The sequence below is a fragment of the Lithobates pipiens genome, unplaced genomic scaffold (assembly GCF_037356315.1).
Source record: "Lithobates pipiens isolate NorthernLeopardFrog02 unplaced genomic scaffold, aLitPip1_a1.2 Scaffold_13, whole genome shotgun sequence".
In the NCBI taxonomy this organism is placed as follows: domain Eukaryota; kingdom Metazoa; phylum Chordata; class Amphibia; order Anura; family Ranidae; genus Lithobates; species Lithobates pipiens.
The window spans coordinates 168,382,058-168,400,070 of NW_027507718.1; the positions used below are offsets into that span (position 1 = coordinate 168,382,058).

An 18,013-nucleotide genomic window follows, 5' to 3' on the forward strand; every position below is an offset into this window, starting at 1 on the left:
GGACTTATCACACCATCATGGCCTTGTGGGTGTAGATCTTGAGGACAAAAAGTAGAACGGGGGATGTTGAGCTAGCTTTCCTTTTATAGATTTAAATAGGTCCATTGGGTGGATATAGGGGCAGAGCTATATTACATGTATGCTACCATGTTGGCGTCAGGAAAGAAACATTGCTTCTTTTTAAAGCATTTGTAAGATATCATCTTGAATATGCACTTCAGTATTGGGGACTAGTTCACAAGGATGCTGTGGAATGAGGAAGAGTGCAAAGAAGAGTAGCTAAGTTAACAATGGGTGTGAAAGACCTCACTTGAGAAGAGGTAATTGAGGGGTAATGTGATCACCTTGTATAAATTTACACATAACCAATACAGAACATTAAGATAAGGGTTGTTAATTTAGGTCACCACGTAGCGAAAGTTTAGCACACAAATGAACACAGAAGTCGCATTTTGACAAATGGGATTTTTTTTTCTTTTAAAAAAAAAATACCGTAACATTTTTCACCTTTTGGTGAGAACAGAGGATTCCAATCTCAGTACAGACGCAACATTCTCAACACATATTTGCTTAAAATGCAATGTTCAGCCTAAACATCCTGTTTTAAATAGAGTGGGTAAGAATCAGAACCCTTACCAGATTTCTACTGTGTTCCTTGGCTCCTTTCCCCTTACTTTCTGTCCTGGTGACAATAGTTCCACCAGATAGGAATGGTAGATTTTCAACAGTAACTTTTTTTTTTTTTTTTAACATTCTCTTTTTTTTTTGTCAGTGTGTTACAGATTTTCACTCTGTAAAATGCTTGTCACCAGAGCAGACAGCCAATGAGGAAAAAGTCACACAGAGCACTGGATAGAAGTAAAAACCAGACAGACTTCACTTTATCAAAACCTGTGCATTAAAGGCTGGTCACACACTTTAACCTGCACCCTCCTCATGCACTTAAGCACATAACAGAAAGACTGAGGAGGGCATTGCAATGAAATTAAGTGCTTTGTTTCAGCAATTATATGTCTTCCTTCCCAACAATGCCTCTGTTGTGCAAAACATTGCAAAAACAAAAAAAAAAAAAAAAACGACAACGGCAGGCAACTTTTCTGAATGATCCCAAACAGAACGTTAAATTAACATTAAAATACAGAGCATCAACCATAAAAAGAAATAGAAATGCATAGAATTAAACATTTTGTAACAATGAGAAAAAACAAACATTCATTTAAACATTCACACAAACCCCTATACTATTCCCGCCCACCCGCCATTCCTCAGTATGAGCACTACCGAAATATTCACAAAATAAAAATCTAGGGTGAGAATATGCTGTACTACTGAAGTACTTATAGTGTGTGAATTCCATTGCATGCAAACAAGACAAATCAGTATGGGTATTTTTCATCTATACACAACAGAGCATGGTCCCAATACTTTTTGGCATGATGGTGTCTCTGCTTTAACTTACTGTCAGCTTAAAAAAAAATGGCAATTAATTTTTTCAAGATATTAATCCAAAAGAACACATATGTGAGGCTTTCTATATGCAGATTTAAATACATCACTACAGAAATCATTAGGGTTGTTTTTATATCCTCCTCCAGTATATAGGAAAGTGTTTTTTTAACCACCCCTTGAATAACGTATAGATATAATGCGGTGTATTTTTCCTCAACTTTATTTCTCTTGTGTTGAACCTCAGCTCTGCACAGTAATCAGTCTCTTTTCTTGCTTGGAACACAGCACTGAATTTGGAAACCAGTGGCTGAGAACACTGATGAAAGTATAGTTTATCGTATCCTAGTAAACAAATTGAGAACGGAGACGGATTCCTAAGAGAAAAACACACAAAAAAAAAAAATGCAATTTAATGTTTGTACATCTTGGTCATAGGTTACTTTAACACTATTAAGCATATTCAAGCAAATAACAGATCAGAATAATAAATATGTATCTTAAAATGACTGACTGCACATACCTGCAGCCTAATCCACCCCCTTCCACAATACACGTTTGAATATCAAGCCATTCTGCTCTGCTAAAACTTTGGCACATACCTACAGTGTCAAAAACTAACACGTTCTACTAGTCATTAAAGCGGCGTTCCACCCAAAAATGGAACTTCTGCTGATCGGATACCCCCCACCTTTCTGGGGGGAGGAAGGAGCAGATACCTGTCAAATCCAGGTATCTGCTCCCACTTCCGTGATGTCCGGTACCTTCTTCCCCCCCCTCCGCTGCCTTCAGGGAGACACACAGGTCCCGGACAGTAGGGGCCATTCAGAATACACAGCGTGACTCACGTATGCGCAGTAAGAAACTGGGTGTGAAACTGTAAGGCTTCACTATTTCCCTTAGTAATGATGCCTGCACCCGGAGCCAAGCGATGGGCCTGCTTCGGGTGCCAACATTGTGGGCTCCCAGGACAGGTTAGAGTCCTTATATTAAAAAAGTCAGCAGCTGCAGTATTTGTAGTTGCTGACTTATTTTTCTTTTTTTTTTACCCAGGCGGAAAACTCTTTAAGGTACCCATTATAATAAAGGGTCAATTAAACAGTAATGGAGGCAGAAGGGTTTGGGTCAAGCTTCAACACGAACATGAACTGTCAAAGCTCTGTCCGATAAAACAGCCTAGTGTTTGAACATAGCTGCAGTTATATGTAGAAATCTAATTGTACCGAATAGCAGCCTTTTCCTTTCTTTAAATGTGACCGTGTCACTTTAAATACGCCATCTCAATTCTGAGAAGTTTACCCACATGAGATAAAAATGTGGTAAGGAGGGAGCTCCGCACAGAGCTTGTCTATTCACAACACAGCTCTTTATCCTTCATTCGCTCCCGTGTGCTGTGTGGAGGGGGTGTGTGCACCTTTCCTCCAATCGGCTCCCACACACTAACTTGCAGCTCTCCACCCCCTCTGTGCTTCTGACAGATGAAGAAGGATTTTAACAGGATTCTGCCCCTTTGTGGCAAACTGCAAGGAAATTAACCTGTAAGGAATCCCATAAGAAAGAACAAACCACCTCCAATTATAAAAGTGGAAAGGCATCTTTTATGTGGAAGACTGTGCAGATGAGCAAGAGAATGATTTCTAAATCCTGCTGCACGAGTGGGAGGTAGACTTAAATCGAATACAAGGTGCTAATAAAGTAGTAGATTAAAGCCTGGTACACACGATCAGATAGTTGGCCAACAGAGCGTCAGACTTGTCAAAAGGGGTTCTGGCTGTATCTTGTCTACTAATGGCGCACAATTGTCGGCCAACAAACACAAACGTAGTGACGTACCATGTGGAATTTCAGCCCTTGAGCGCCACCCTTTGGGCACCTTCTGTTAATGTCGTGTTTGGTGAGCAATGATTCCCAGCATGCATGTTTTCACTTTGGACTTGTGTGACGGCCTTGTGTACAGACAATAAAAAAAAATGACAAAAGACCGTTGTCTACCGAAAATTTACAAGCCTGCCATCCAACATTTGTTGGCCGAAAGTTAGACAACAATTGTTTAAAGGAGCATACTAACGGTTGGATTTTAAGCCAACAGTCTGTCATCACACAATCCCCTGCCAACAATCGGATCATGTGTACGAGGCTTAAGAGTGTGGTTTTTTCCACCCCATCCCAAGACCTCCAGCGTTTAAGCAGGTGCACAGCTGGTGCAAGTAGAGGCCTCAGGATGAACAGTGTCAATGGAGAACCAAAGAAACACCTACCCTTAAAGTTTGGGTAAATTAAACGTTCCTTTTAAAGCCTAGTACACACAATGAGATTATCGGACGAATTATAGTTTTTTTTGTGCATGCTAGACTCCATATCTAAAATGAATACGTTACTAAAGTATGAAAATTGTCATACGACAGAGTAAAAATTCTGAAGCAATGTATTTGTATTTTATTTTCGGCTGAAATCTGTACGGATTAAATGAGAATTGTACAATCTGGTATCGTACGAGAAACATTTGTGTTTGTTCCTTTGGATAATTTCGGACGAAAGCGGTGTACCAACGATCAGATTATCATACAATCAATTGGAAAGTGGTATTTTTTTGTACAATATTCTGATCATGTGCACTAGGCTTTAGGGTTCTCATTAAAGTGTTAACCCAAAAAAAGCCAAAAAAACAAAACAAACACATCCTGGTCCCTTAAAGCAGATTACACAGCACAGTAATCTGCCCCCTCTAAACTGTCAAAAAAAGCCCCCCGATCCTGACACTTCCTGTAAGCCCTTCTCTATATTAACCACGATAACCAGGGCTACCGAGCCCTGACCATTGTGGTCAGAGTGCGTTCCTCCATCATACGCTGCTGTCCCCTGTGCTCTCGTCTCACCCCCTCCTTTCTGCATGTCAGCTCTCTCTGTCTGGACAGTTATACTAGATATCTCATGAGACTGAAGCTGGGAATTCAACACATATTTAAAAAATTCATAAAAGCAAGACCATCATTAACCTGTTTAGTGATATGCTTGTTAAAGTGGATGATGGCTACAGTTGGCAGAGACCACTTATCAGTAACTTTTGTTTCAAAGGGAAAAAGCTCCTTCACATTGTCATGAGGAAGCATTATTTCCACAGGCTTTTCCCAGTCCTCAGAGGAAGTTTTTAAATGCAAGTGGTATTGTGAATGTATTTAAAGCAACAGTACTAAAATACTGTATTCTTGGAACAGCAGACTGACACTCCAACTGCAGGAGAGAATGCATTGCATAAATCAAGACTATCAAGGAATCTTTGTAAAGATGGGTCATAGAGAACTTGTTAAAATACAAGCGCATCGGTAGAAGGCTGTGAAGACTCAGAGATGGCAATAGGAGTCTCAGACAAACAGTTGGGGGTCCAGTAGGATCAGAATTAAATTCTATTTTGGAAGACACCAGAGCAGCATATTGTTAAATTGTGCACAGACCGACAAAAAAAAAAATCGGATGTGGATATTATAGGTGTTGTGGATATAGGGGAGGTTAGAAGGGTAAACTTAAGCTGGCCATAAATGGATCAAAATTTCTATCCATGTATGGGCAGGGAGGTTGTACAGAAGTTAAACTACTGATCTACTTCTGTACAATCAGGCTGTCAGATTTTCAGCTATAGCTGGGCAGCACTGATCAGTGTATTCTGAAGGAGGGGAACACAGGGGGTCCATTCCCCTATCTAACTCAAATGTGTGGATGGGGGAAATTAGCAATATGTTTTCTTTCAACCAGAAAAAAATAAATAAAGACTCATACAGTTGTGCATAACAGTTTGCATACCCCGGCAGAAATCATGACATTTTGGAATGGATATTCAAAATATGACTGATCACGACAAAAAATAATAAAATAATTTTTTGTTACTCACTGTAAAACCCCTCTGAGTTCAGTGATGGACACAGCTGCTGCTTCTTTATTCTTTAGCCATGATCTCATTTTTTTTTTTATAGCCCCACCTACTGAAGTAGGATACTTGGCTCCTCCTATGGGCATAAAACACTCTCTACTATAAGCCTCCAGTCAGTCACAAGCAATGTCAAAGAAGAATTGCTATAGAGGGGTGTAAACAGGGTCACTGCTAGAAATCATGGGATCCCGTACAGCCTACCTGGCGATTCTATTGCACAGAGTAGGTAAGTATAGACAGGTTTCTCCTTTTTTATTTACCTTTACAAACCCTTTAACATGCAGATTGTAGATCAGGTGTTATGTATGTAATTTCCAAAATGCAGGTTTCAAGAAGACTTACTGTACAGTGTGCACATGGTGCAGGGGCCAGGAGTGGGCCACGTGCACATGGTGCAGGGGCCAGGAGTGGGCCACGTGCAGGGGTCAGGCATATGAATCATACAGAGTCCAGGAGTCAGGAGGGCAAAGGCAGAAAATGGGGGTATAAAAGTTATCCCCACGTCACACTTGATAGCCAAAAACGACCCGTACCATTGAAGGGGGCTGCCTTGCAACTGTGTACAATAAAATGTAGTTACAGTGAGGTGGTGCAGGCTTATATGGATTAAATGAGGTGAAGAGGCAATATATATTACTTCCCCACCATCTGGCAAACACCCTGTGAAAAGTGATACACTATGGATTTCCCATTAATAACTGTGGATCACTCTTCAGCGGAAAACACAAGCACTAATCCACAGCAATAAAGCACCTGAGATGCGTCACTTCAAGCACGTGGTTAGTGATGCAGCATCTAATAATCAAGAGACCTATTAAAATAAAATCAACAGAAAAACTACAGCAGGGCAATTAGCTAGCTTACCTGTAAAATCATTTTCTTTGAAGTACATCAGGGGACACAGAGCCATAGTAGTTACTATGTGGGTTATAGGCCACCTTCAGGTGATGGACACTGGCACGCCCCAAGACAAGAAGTGCACTCCCTATATAACCCCTCCCACTACTGGGAGTACCTCAGTTTTGTAGCCAAGCAATATACATGTATACCAAAGAAGGGAGGGACCGCTGTGTTCCCTGATGTACTTCAAAGAAAAGGATTTCACAGGTAAGCCGTTTTTAAAAAGCCTGTCTTCTTTTCATGCACCAGGGGACACAGAGTCATAGTAGTTACTATGTGGTATGTCCCATAGCAATGGCAAATGAAGGGAGGGAGACAAAAAAAAAAAAAAAAAGTAGGGCATTAAGAGACTAGAGGATTCATACTGCAGCCTGCAGTACACTATGCCCAATATCCATGCCCTTTTACATCGATTTGATAGAATCTGGTAAATGGACCGAAGAGCAAGTTGCAGCCTTGCAGATCTGAGCCATGGAGGCCTGGTGATGCACCCCTCAGGAGGCACTAACAGCTCTGGTGGAGTGTGCTTTAACCTGAAAAGGAGGAATTTTCTTCTTTAGACCATAAGCTTGAACAATCACTTGACGAATCCATTTTGAAATGGTAGATTTTGAGGCTGCCTGTCCTGTTTTAGGACCTTCTGGCAGTACAAACAAAACATCTGTTTTGCGAAACTGAATTGTCTCCTTTAAATAGACCTTGACCAATCTCACTACATCAAGGGAATGTATTGACTTCTCTTCCATGGATCAATATCCTGGTTTAAATGAAAACCTGTCACTACCTTTGGTAGGAATTCAGGATGAGGCCGCAATACCACCTTATCCTTATGCATAATCAAATATGGCTCTTTACAAGACAGACCCGCCAATTCCGATACCCTTCTGGCAGAGAAATGCCAACCAAAAAGATAATTTTTCTCGTCAAAAGAATCAAGGGAATGTCCCGCATAGGCTCAAAAGGCTTTTTCTGTAAAGCCGACAAGACTAAATTCAAATCACAAGGATTCAGGGGTGCCCTGAGGGGAAGATTAATCTGCATTACCCCCTGAATAAAGCTACGCACCAGAGAGTGAGAAGCAAGAGGCCCTTGAAAGAATATAGATATGGCCAAACCTGGCCCTTAATGCTCAAGGCCAGCTTCATTTCCAATCCCATTTGCAGAAGTTAAAGGATCCTACCTATGACATACTTTCCGGGGGGAGGGGGGGGCCAACCCCTGGATCCACACCAGGAGACATACATATGCCTTCCAGACTCTATAGTATATGACTCTGGAGGCCGGCTTCCTAGCATTAACCAAAGTAGAAACTACTGAAGGAGACAACCCACGTTCCTTTAGAATGTGGGTTTTCAATAGCCAAACCGTTAAATTTAGCATTTGTAAGGTAGAATGGAATATCGGAAAACTTATGCGAGAAGGTTCCATTCCTGCTTGATCCTACAAAGAAGGCACGGAAGCGGCAGAACCGGAGGAAACGCATAGATCAGTAAAAACTGATCCCATGGAAAGACCAAGGCGTCTGTTCTGCATGCCAGTGGATCCCTCGTCCTTGGCACAAAGTTGTCAACCTTGTTGTTGAATCTGGACGCGAACAGATCCACGTCCAGAACACCCCATCTTTGACATATCGACACAAAGATGTCGGGGTGAAGGGACCATTCTCCCGGAAACAATTGTTGGCGACTCAAGTAGTCCGCCTGACAATTTTCTGTCCCTGGAATGAAAATCACAGATAGGCAAGGAATGTTGCTTTCTGCCCAAGCTAGAACACGATTCAACTGTTTTTGGGCTGCACGACTTCTCGTGCCCCCTTGGTGATCGATGTAGGCCACTTGTGTCCCTCCACAGCTTACAGTGTGCTCCTGACAGTGCTGTTTCCAGCATGAGGCGGTGAGTGCTCAATACAGCCCCCAGTGGTGACACATAGGAATGACTACATTATGTTTAAAGGAGACATTTATAAGAAAATTCAAAAGATCTTAGAAAACTCCACTTGCCTTTCACGCCGCAGGGTTTTCTGTGGTAAACCAACAGACCCAATCTTCACCCTTCGCGGTGGGTTCCGTGAAACCTTCAGGTGCAGGGGATCCTTGAGGAAACTCATAATCCTGAACCTGCAACAGCACCCTGCCAGTAAAACTTTATGGCCTCACTACCAAAAAGTACTGGATCCCAGGGTCCAGCTCTCTAAAAAGAGAAGCATTCACAGGCAAAACCTTGTTTCTTCGGATACGAGGCCCGGGTACCATTCAATCTGGTCAAAAATAAGACACTTTGAATGGATCCGGTCAGCATGGCTAGCCCCAGCAAGGATTGCTCCAGTGGATCTCAGCACAGCACATCTTTACTCGTGACCAAAACCTTAGACACTGGCGAAAAAACTGAGGTACTCCGAGTAGTGGAAGGGGTTATATAGGGAGTGCACTAATTGTCTTAGGGCGTGTCAGTGTCCATCCCTAACCTACCTGGCAGACCAGACACCCACATTATATATGACATATAACTTCCCTTTCACTTCCCTCAGTAAACTGATTGAACTCTCCCATCTTGTATCAAAAGACGTGGCAGGGAAACTTAGGTGTTGGGGCCAGTGTCCATAGTGTACTGTGACCCACGAGGGGCCTGCTGATCACTGCAGAGGTCCTGGCAACCCTTCTGTTCTCATCCGGTGAGACCTTTGCCAGGGCTTGGGAGTATGGCGTAGCAGTCCTGAACGGGCACTCAATGGGTTCATCCACCGCCTGTACTCCACCGACCGGGGAAGCGCTGGCAAATAAGAAAAGTTCCCAACCCTGGGGCATAGCACCCAATTAAGTCCCAATTAAAGCAGAGGTCCACCCTAAAGTGGACCTTCCTCTCATTGGAACCCTCCCCCCCTCCGGCGCCACAATTGGCACCTTTCAGAGGGGAGGGGGGTGTAGGTACCTGTACAGTACAGGTATCTGCACCCACTTCCGGCGTAGATTCTGCAGAAGGTACGCACCTTTCCGCAGAATCTACGCCCCTTTCCGAAGGTCCCCTGCTGCCTGCTGGGAAACACACGGATCCCAGAGACAGCGGGGACCATCCTTATTGCGCAGAGCGACTCGCGCATGCGCAGTAGGGAACCGGGAAATTAAGCCGAAAGGCTCCACTTCCTGATTCCCATACCCAAGATGGCGGCGGCAGCACCCGAGAGACGATCGAGAGATCGGCTTCGGGTGCCGACATCGCGGGTGCGCTGGGCGGGTAAGTGTCATTATTTTAAAAGTCAGCAGCTGCAGTATTTGTAGCTGCTGGCTTTAACAAAAAAAAACAAAAAAAAAAAAAAAAAAAAAACGGTGGACTCCCGCTTTAAGTCCCATTGGGAAACATAGAAAACAAATAGCAATGACTAACATATGTGACCATGGGTCCTTCCAAATACTATTGTGTGGACAAAGAACTAGCCCTGTCAGGCTTAATTGTCGTCTGGGCGTACCCGTGCAGGTGTCACACGAGGCCTATGAGACCTGGACCTGCGTTCCTGCTGCGGGCGAGGCTGTGCCTGAGGTGTCCCAGCTCTCGGCAGTGCAATACAGTCTGGGACCTCTATGGCTTGACTATTCAGGAAGAGAAAGAGCTATGGCAGCTGTGCGGGAGTAAATAGGGAGAAGGACTGATGGTTCTTTTTCAATCAACAGGGAAAGAGGGCACCTCCAGGTGTAAGTGGCCCCCAAGGTGATCAACTCCAGTAGAGGTTTCAGTGAGCCTCGTCGATACAGGGTATGACAGCATAGGTTAAGAAAGCGTTTGGATCCAGGCTCCATCGAGATCAAGAAAAAACAAAACAAAAAAAACAAACAAACGAAAACCCCTTTGGGAAATGGGATTTTAAAAGTGACCAAAAAACTCCAAATATTAATATAAAAGTATTTTATTACAAAAAAATTATATAGTATAATCATAAAAAGCTTGGTCATATAGACAAGAATGCACAATAGCAAAGAAATGAAAATATTGTTACATATACAGACATCAAGATATCTCTGATAAATCCGATGTTTCCGGCTTGATGCCCTTCTTCAGGGATTTTTTTTTTTAACAAACAGAGCAAAAATGTCCATCAAAGAAATATATATTATAAAGGCAATAGACAAACATCTGTGTAGAGCACGAAAAGCAAATAGATGGCAATACATATGTACCAATGGTATCAATAGATTGTACATAAAGGAGGCGGATGAGACTCAATTTCAAATAATGCCCCCACAAAAAAGTATGGATGTCGCAATAAAGGTCCATATAAAACATCAGTTCTGTCGAAGGGGTTAAGTTTCTGACCTGAATCTGACATGGACAAGTTTGAAATTATTAAAGATCTTCAGCTCTTTGCAAGAAAAATCTTGCTTAAGAGTATGTACAACAAAGATACATTATCCACGGAAGAGCAAACACAAAATGAAAAAGCTATGGATAATCTTATCAAATTGCTTGATGAACAGGAAAGGGCGGATAATAAATCGACAGACTTGATGTAGAAGCACTCCTCAATGAAAGCATCACCATTAAGGAGGACAAAGCAATAATTAAATCTAAAGGAGAAATAAAAAAAAAATAAAAAAAGACAACTTTCCCTCGCCAAGTTTTAATATCAATTTAGGGGCTTCTAGACTACTAGAGAAAATAAAAAAAAACGTAATGACCGTTATACGACACAACATGTCTATTCAAGAACATAAAGCCATTGAAACTGACGAACCAACACCATCTAACAATAGAACCAGCAGACATGGGGGGGTAATATTGTCATGACTAATTTCCAATATAACACTATGTGTCTAAAAAGTCTGAACAACAAATCATGGTATAGACAAATCTCGAGATCTTTGATTAAAAAACATGATAAAGGATTCTATTTATTGGTAGATAACTAAATAAAACAAATAGATCTGGGACTTTATACATACCCCTCATCCGAAAATACCTACCTTTTATAGTTTACCCAAGATTCACAAAAACTAAAATAATCCTCCAGGACTACTGATAGTATCAAGTTGTGGTGGAATAACTGAAAACCGAAGTAAATTTATTGACGAACAGATTAGACCCCATATGATTAATTTGCCATCTTATATTAGAAATACAATGCACCTCCTCCAAAATTTGGAGGGGCTAGTTGTACCTCCCGATGCCCTGTTGGTGGCAGTTGATGTTGAAACTCTTTGTAGCTCCATCCCCCACCAGCTGGGCATCAATACTATTAGACCTGTTATTTCACAGTCACATAGGGACAACCGGCCTTTCAATGAATTCATACTCTCAGCCCTGGAACACAAACTGGTACATAATGTATTTTACTTTTATGGTTCCCACTACCTCTAGGTACAGGGCGTGGCTATGGGAACCTGTTGCGCTCCATACTTCGCCAATCTGTACCTAGGAGAGTGGGAACAGATTTTTTCCAAAATGAAAATCTGACGGAAAATATACCAAGTTGGGATCGGTATATAGACGACATTTTGATCATCTGGAGGGGATCAATTGATTTGCTAAATCAGTGTATTACAGCTATGAATAAGAAAACTTGTAACTTAAGTTTTACCATGACATTTAGCTCACTGGAAATCAATTTTTTGGATGTCACCATATCCAAACACAAGGACAGCAAACTTGCCAGCTCACTGTACACAGCGACCAACACGATACTTCATGCAAGTAGTGCACACCCATTATCTCTAATCAAATCTATCCTCTACGGCCAATATCTGAGGATACGCTGCAACTGCTCTGATGATGCCGTGTTTCTAGTGGAGGCCAATAAATGAAGAGAGAGAGAGAGATTACTGCACAGAGGCTATGCCCTAAAGAAGGCATATAAAAAAGCTACTAATAGATCCAGACAGCAATGATCAAATACTTTGAGGATCATTACGCTATACAATAATCATAATATAATCATAGCCATTATATCAAAATATTGGCAACTTCTGTGTATCAATCCCTCTCTGAGCCCTTTTGCCCCATTGAGTCCATCTATAATCTTAGAAAAAAATCCCTAAAAGATGTACTTGTACACAGTGAATTCTGCAAGGATTCATGTAAACGTCAGGGCACCTTTCGATGCGGTGGATGTGGCTACTGCCAATACACGTATACAGGAAACAATATTAGAGTCCCCAATGGTAGGATCTTCAAACCTACACCTGACTGGTGGTCAGAGTATCACGGACTTATATGCACGGGAGCACTTTATGAATCACTTTCCTATCAATAATGTTATTCTGCTAGGCCTTCCAAACTCTCCTATAACTCCCCCTTCATCCTTTTCTCTTTTTCCATCCTCTGATGAAGGGACTCAGTTTATTGTACTCCCTCTGTTGTAGATATGTCTCACCCGGCGCACTAAGGGGGTGTTCTGCATTTACTCGCCCCCCCCACCCCACCCATTCACACGGTGCTGACACGATCAGGCTCTTTTCTGAGTTCCGCCCATTGTCAGCAGGCCGCGATTGTGTGTCGGTGTCCCTGGATGCTGTCACGCCTTTTGGGGAGACGCCGTGTGCTCCGAGGACAGTTGGTCCAGGTCAGCCAAGAATGCGCACACTCAGTGACCTTTTACCGCTGAGCATGCACAGTAGATTCGACAATACTGCACATGCGCAGACATCTGCAGGTGTATATCAAATCCTGTTGTGACGTGCACACAACACAGCTGCAACGGACCTGACTACCAACAACTCTTGAAAAATCTCCACAGAAGGTAAGATGGACACACAGGGCCCCCTTGTTGTGGCTTTTTGACCTACTCAACAAGCTTGAGGAGATTCTTATTCTTATAATGCTGCCCCTTTGCATCTCAAAACAGGTATACCGCCTGGGCAGGGGATTCATGGGAAATATCCTAGCCATTTTTTTTCCCAGCATTGCCAAAACCGGGGACATCTTCCCGTGTAGGATCTATATATATTTTATATCCAAGTATGTATGTCTTGTATGTGTATATATTATATATATACAAAATCCTGTACAACTTAATTTGGGGTTTGATTGTAAAGTATTTTGGACATTTTTACTTTCCGTTTTATATTTCAGATCAGTCTAGATCGGATTTTTTTCTCTGGGGCCCTCCTCCCTTTATTTGGATCTTCGTTGAGATATCCATGGTATTTGTGGGGGTATTTGAAATTGAGTCTCATCTGTCCAGCCTCTCTGCTATATGAGGCCCAGGGGCTTCTATATTCATGTACAATCTATTGATACCATTGGCTCTAAACCGATGTTTGTCTATTGCCTTTTTCATGATATACATGTTTCTTTGGTAGACATTTTGCTCCATCGAAAATCGAGAGGTCCCTTCTGCCAGGCTGCCAGCATGATTGCTTCTTTTACTGTAAAGAAGTGGACACGGCATAGCACATCATGAGGAGCTTGCAGGGAGACATCCCTCATCGCTGGAACTCTGTACCTGGTCGATTTCAATCACAGCCGACCGGGGGTCTCCCAACAGTAGATTGAAAACTGCCACTAATGATGCATGGAGATCTGACCCCATTGTTGAATCTGGGATGCCTTTTAGCCTTATATTGTTCCTCTTACTGCAGCTCTCGTCATCCTCCATTTGCAGTTGCACAGTGATTAGGGATTGATGATAGGAGCCAAGCTGGTTCTCCAGTGCTTCCATGCGATAGGCTGAGGAGGTATTTTGTTCTTCCATGATCTGTACATGCAGATCAATAGCCTGTGCACTAGATCTGAGCTCCCCTATGTCCTCTTGCAGGGCTCCTGTACATTGGCCCAGCATGTTTTGAATGTCAGCCTTTGTAGACAAGGCCTGGAGGAGCTGCCTGATATCTGCATCTTCCGAGGATACAGATCGTGCTGGGCTTTGCGAGTCCGAAGATGTGGCTGGAGGACGCACCCGCAGGATTATCAAAGTGAGTATAGGGGAATGCGGATGCACCGCGACCGCTGACAGAGCCTTCCCCGTGGAGGAGCTGTGGATCTGTCCACTGTCCTGCTGGCTGGGACTGGTGGGCACCATCTTTGATTCGGCCATCGGCAGGGTCCCGGTCCTCAACAACTAGTGGGTGATGTACAGGTGGTCGGGCGTGCTTTGAGATCGGGAGCCTTTGCCCTTTTTAGATATGAGGCGATCAGGTTAGCGGGCAAGGTGGAATCCACTGTAATTGTCACCAGCTCCACAGAGCTCATCTAAGATGCTTCATCACGCTGCCATGGTTAGACCACATCCCCAGAATGAGAACTTTTTAAACACTTTTGGGAGTAGTCTGCAGCTGCATGGCCAGACGATTGCAATAAGGGACGTGACTGAGCTGTTTGTACTACTTGCCCGGTCAATTTTGTTTTTATGGAGTCTGTTTTTAGTCTGTATATTGTACAGACTTTTTTTTTTTTTTTTACAATAAACACCACCTGGCTTTACCGATGGCAACTTTTTTTGTCGCTCTCTATGGGTATAACTTTACCATTGAAGATACGTTCATAGTCGTTCGTGGTGATTGCTGGTATTCACTCCAACTGTAGGAACACTTGGCTCGTCAGCCATGGGAGGAGTCCGGAGGTTTAAAGGTCCTGGCCGGGTATTAGTCACCAGCTCCGACAGCTTGTTTAGCTGGTAAGGCTTCAATTTATTTGGTGGTGGATTCACAGTGTCCCCTTTGATCATGCAAGAATTCTCACTGGATGTCCTCAACATTCACTTCCTTTCAGGAAGCACTTTGGAAGAGACTGTTATTTATTTACCATTATTGGTTTATCCTGTTGACTTTGTATTTAGTCATTTTCACAATGAAATTTTTTATATTTTTATGCATTTATACCCATTTTTGGCATATGGGTTCACACACCAATTTTTACTGCATCATTTACGTTATTCACATTACAGCTTTCGATTTTTCCATTAAGTAGGTCACATCATTTGATTGGACTGTTTGCTTTTGAGATCACCTTCTAAGTAATTTTGTAAAAAATGTATTCATCACTTGTGTATTTGATCACATTTATTCATTCACATATTGTCAGTGGAGCTTTTTTTATTTTTTATTATTATAATAAAGTTCTAATCTCCTCTATATCAATCATGCCAGGACTTTAATATAGTCATCTGGACATGCGGCTGCAGATCATTTCCCAAAGTGGTTATGAATGTTCTTTCTGCATTACCCCCCGCCACACACACACACACACACACACACACACACACACACACACACACACACACGACTCCAGGAAGTGCTTTTTTTAAACAGCTGCAAACCACAGGGTTTGTATATCTGTACCTATAGTTTGCGAGTCACCTCGCTGCCTCTGGGACCCCCTGGGACCCCCTGCAGGGCTGAGCACGGTACAGCAGGACAGGTGGTCCCCCCTTAGCAGCGGCCTTGGGTGTACATATGCCTGCACAACTGGCTGCCAAATCAAACAGCAAAATTCCAAGCCTTTCATTGGACCATCCTTTAGCACAAAGAGAAATGGACCTTTGAAAAGCAGCAGTCACTGAAAAGGTGCATGTGAATCACGCAAACCACATCTAAAAAGTGTAAGGCCACCTCTCTAGGCCATGACATCAGACGAGGACACCACAGTTGGGTGACGAGGCTAGCTTGGAATCACCAGGATGATCAGGATACTTTTGGCCTCCATCCTGCATAACAGATGATGTATGAGGTGAATGGGCGGAAAGGCATAGATGAGACTGAACTGATTTCATGGCTCCACTAGCGCATCTGTCGCACCCGCCAGAGGCGGCGGAGGTGGGACGCCAAGAGATCCATGTCTGGTGTCCCCCAGTGAAGACAGAGCTGATGGGAGTAGTGTAGGGACCACTCGCATTGATTTAGTGTCCAACGGCTGAGGTAAACGGCTTGCCAGATTTTGACACCTGGAATGCGTACGGTGGACAGATCCAGAACAAACCTTTTCGTTCATCGCACAAGAAACACCACTCCTCGAAGGAGGAAATGTTGTACAGCCCGTACAGAGCCAGTCAGTCTGAACCACTGTGGCCGTATAGACCCAGGAAATAGATGGATCCATCTCCTGCGGAGTAGTCGAATTCTTCAGAAGGGTCTCCTCAAAGGGGAAGCATACCGCAAAGCACTTTGGGAGTACAAACAGGTGCTTGTGCGACCCCAGGTTTTTTTTTTTTTTAAGACAATTTTGGCAAAATATGCAGAATAAGGTAAAACCTTACCAACCTGAGCTGGTAGGCACCACAGCAGACACTCCAGCAGAATCCTTAATTTGAAGAGTCTCCTGCACACCATCAATGGGAGCTGCAGCAACAGCATCAGAGGCAGAGGACCCATTCTCCCCATCTGATGGAACAGGGGGGCAAGTCATCTGGACCTGCAGCAATGCAAAACCGCTGGCGGAGCCTGATTTAGGCTCAGAACAGTCTGAAGAGGGTAACCACGAGGGTCACTTTTTGCTTGCCTTGCGTCCAAACGCTACCTCCGCAGCGGGGGTAGAGTGCTCGAGACCCCATAAGGACCACATAACCTGATGGAAGCTGCTGCAAGCAGGGACCTCAGAAGGTCCTAAAGCAGGGTAGATCCCACCCAGGCTGCCCAGCAGAGATAGGGGAAACCCCCAGAAGGGACTCACGACCGGACCACAAGAGGCTACAGAAGTCACTGCATGTGCGTTCCACGAATTCCAGGGACTGGCCCACACCCTCTGACCCTCAGAAGGAAGGACAAGGCCGCTGCTGGGGGCTTACAGAAAGATGGCCACTCAGTACCTCCTCCAGCCAGCTCACATAGCCGGTGTACAGGCTTTCAGTCCACGACAAAATAGCCACGAGCATGGGCAGCAGAGAAGAGCAGGAAAGTTTCTCACTGCGAGTTCCCAGGACCCAGAGGCAGACAAGGTAGGCAGCATCCTCCCCGTAGTAGTACTAGTACTTAGTAAACGGGCAATTTAAGGTAGTAATTAGTAGAAATTAGTACCTGTGTTTAAACAGCCAATGAGTTTGTTCTCGCTCACATGGATGCATTGAGCAGGCTAGATGCTGAGCCATGGGGAGCAGAAAAGAAAGGTCAAAAGACCTGCCTAACAAGGTAATGGATCTTTATAACGATGGAAAAGAGGAGCTCTTGATACAAAGCGGAGGTCAGGTAGACCAAGAAAGATTGCAGCCACAACCTCCAGAATTGTTCGGGATACAAAAATAAACCCACAGGTAACCTCAGGAAAACTACAGGCTGCCATGGAAAAATATGGCGTGGTTGTTTCAAGGAACACAACATGACGATACTTAAACAAAAATTAGCTGCATGGTCGAGTTGCCAGAAGGAAGCCTATACTGTGCCAATTCCACAAAAAAGCCCAGTTTCAACATGTCCAAAAACACCTTAACACACCTCACAGCTTCTGGCATACTGTTATCAGCAGTGACGAGACCTGAATTACGTTTTATGGTCAAAACCATAAACACTATGGGGTTCATTTACTAAAGGCAAATCAACTTTGCACTACAAGTGCACTTGGAAGTGCAGTCACTGTAGATCTGAGGGGGGACATGCAAGGAAAATAAAAAAACAGCATTTTTGCTTTCACATGATTGGACGACAGAAATCAGCAGAGCTTCCCCTGATTTTCGATCTTCCCCTCAGTTCTACAGGGACCGCACTTCCAATGCAAAGTGGAACTGCTTTTAGTAAATCAACCGGTTTGGAGAGGGGTCAACAAGGCCTTTAGCGGCAAGAATACCATCCCCCACTGTGAAGTGGTGTTGGCCCACTGATGTTTTAGGGG

At 43.5% G+C, this 18,013-nt stretch overlaps 1 protein-coding gene across 1 annotated transcript in view; it reads right to left on the reverse strand.

Moving 5' to 3' along the window:
- Positions 1-450: 450 nt before the first annotated feature.
- Positions 451-18,013, reverse strand: part of FZR1 (fizzy and cell division cycle 20 related 1) — a 119,393-nt gene continuing 101,830 nt past the window's right edge. The window contains exon 14 of the mRNA XM_077475825.1: positions 451-1,823. Within this exon, the coding sequence (XP_077331951.1) occupies positions 1,782-1,823 (42 nt within the window). The 3' untranslated portion in view covers positions 451-1,781. The remainder of the gene's footprint in view (positions 1,824-18,013) is intronic.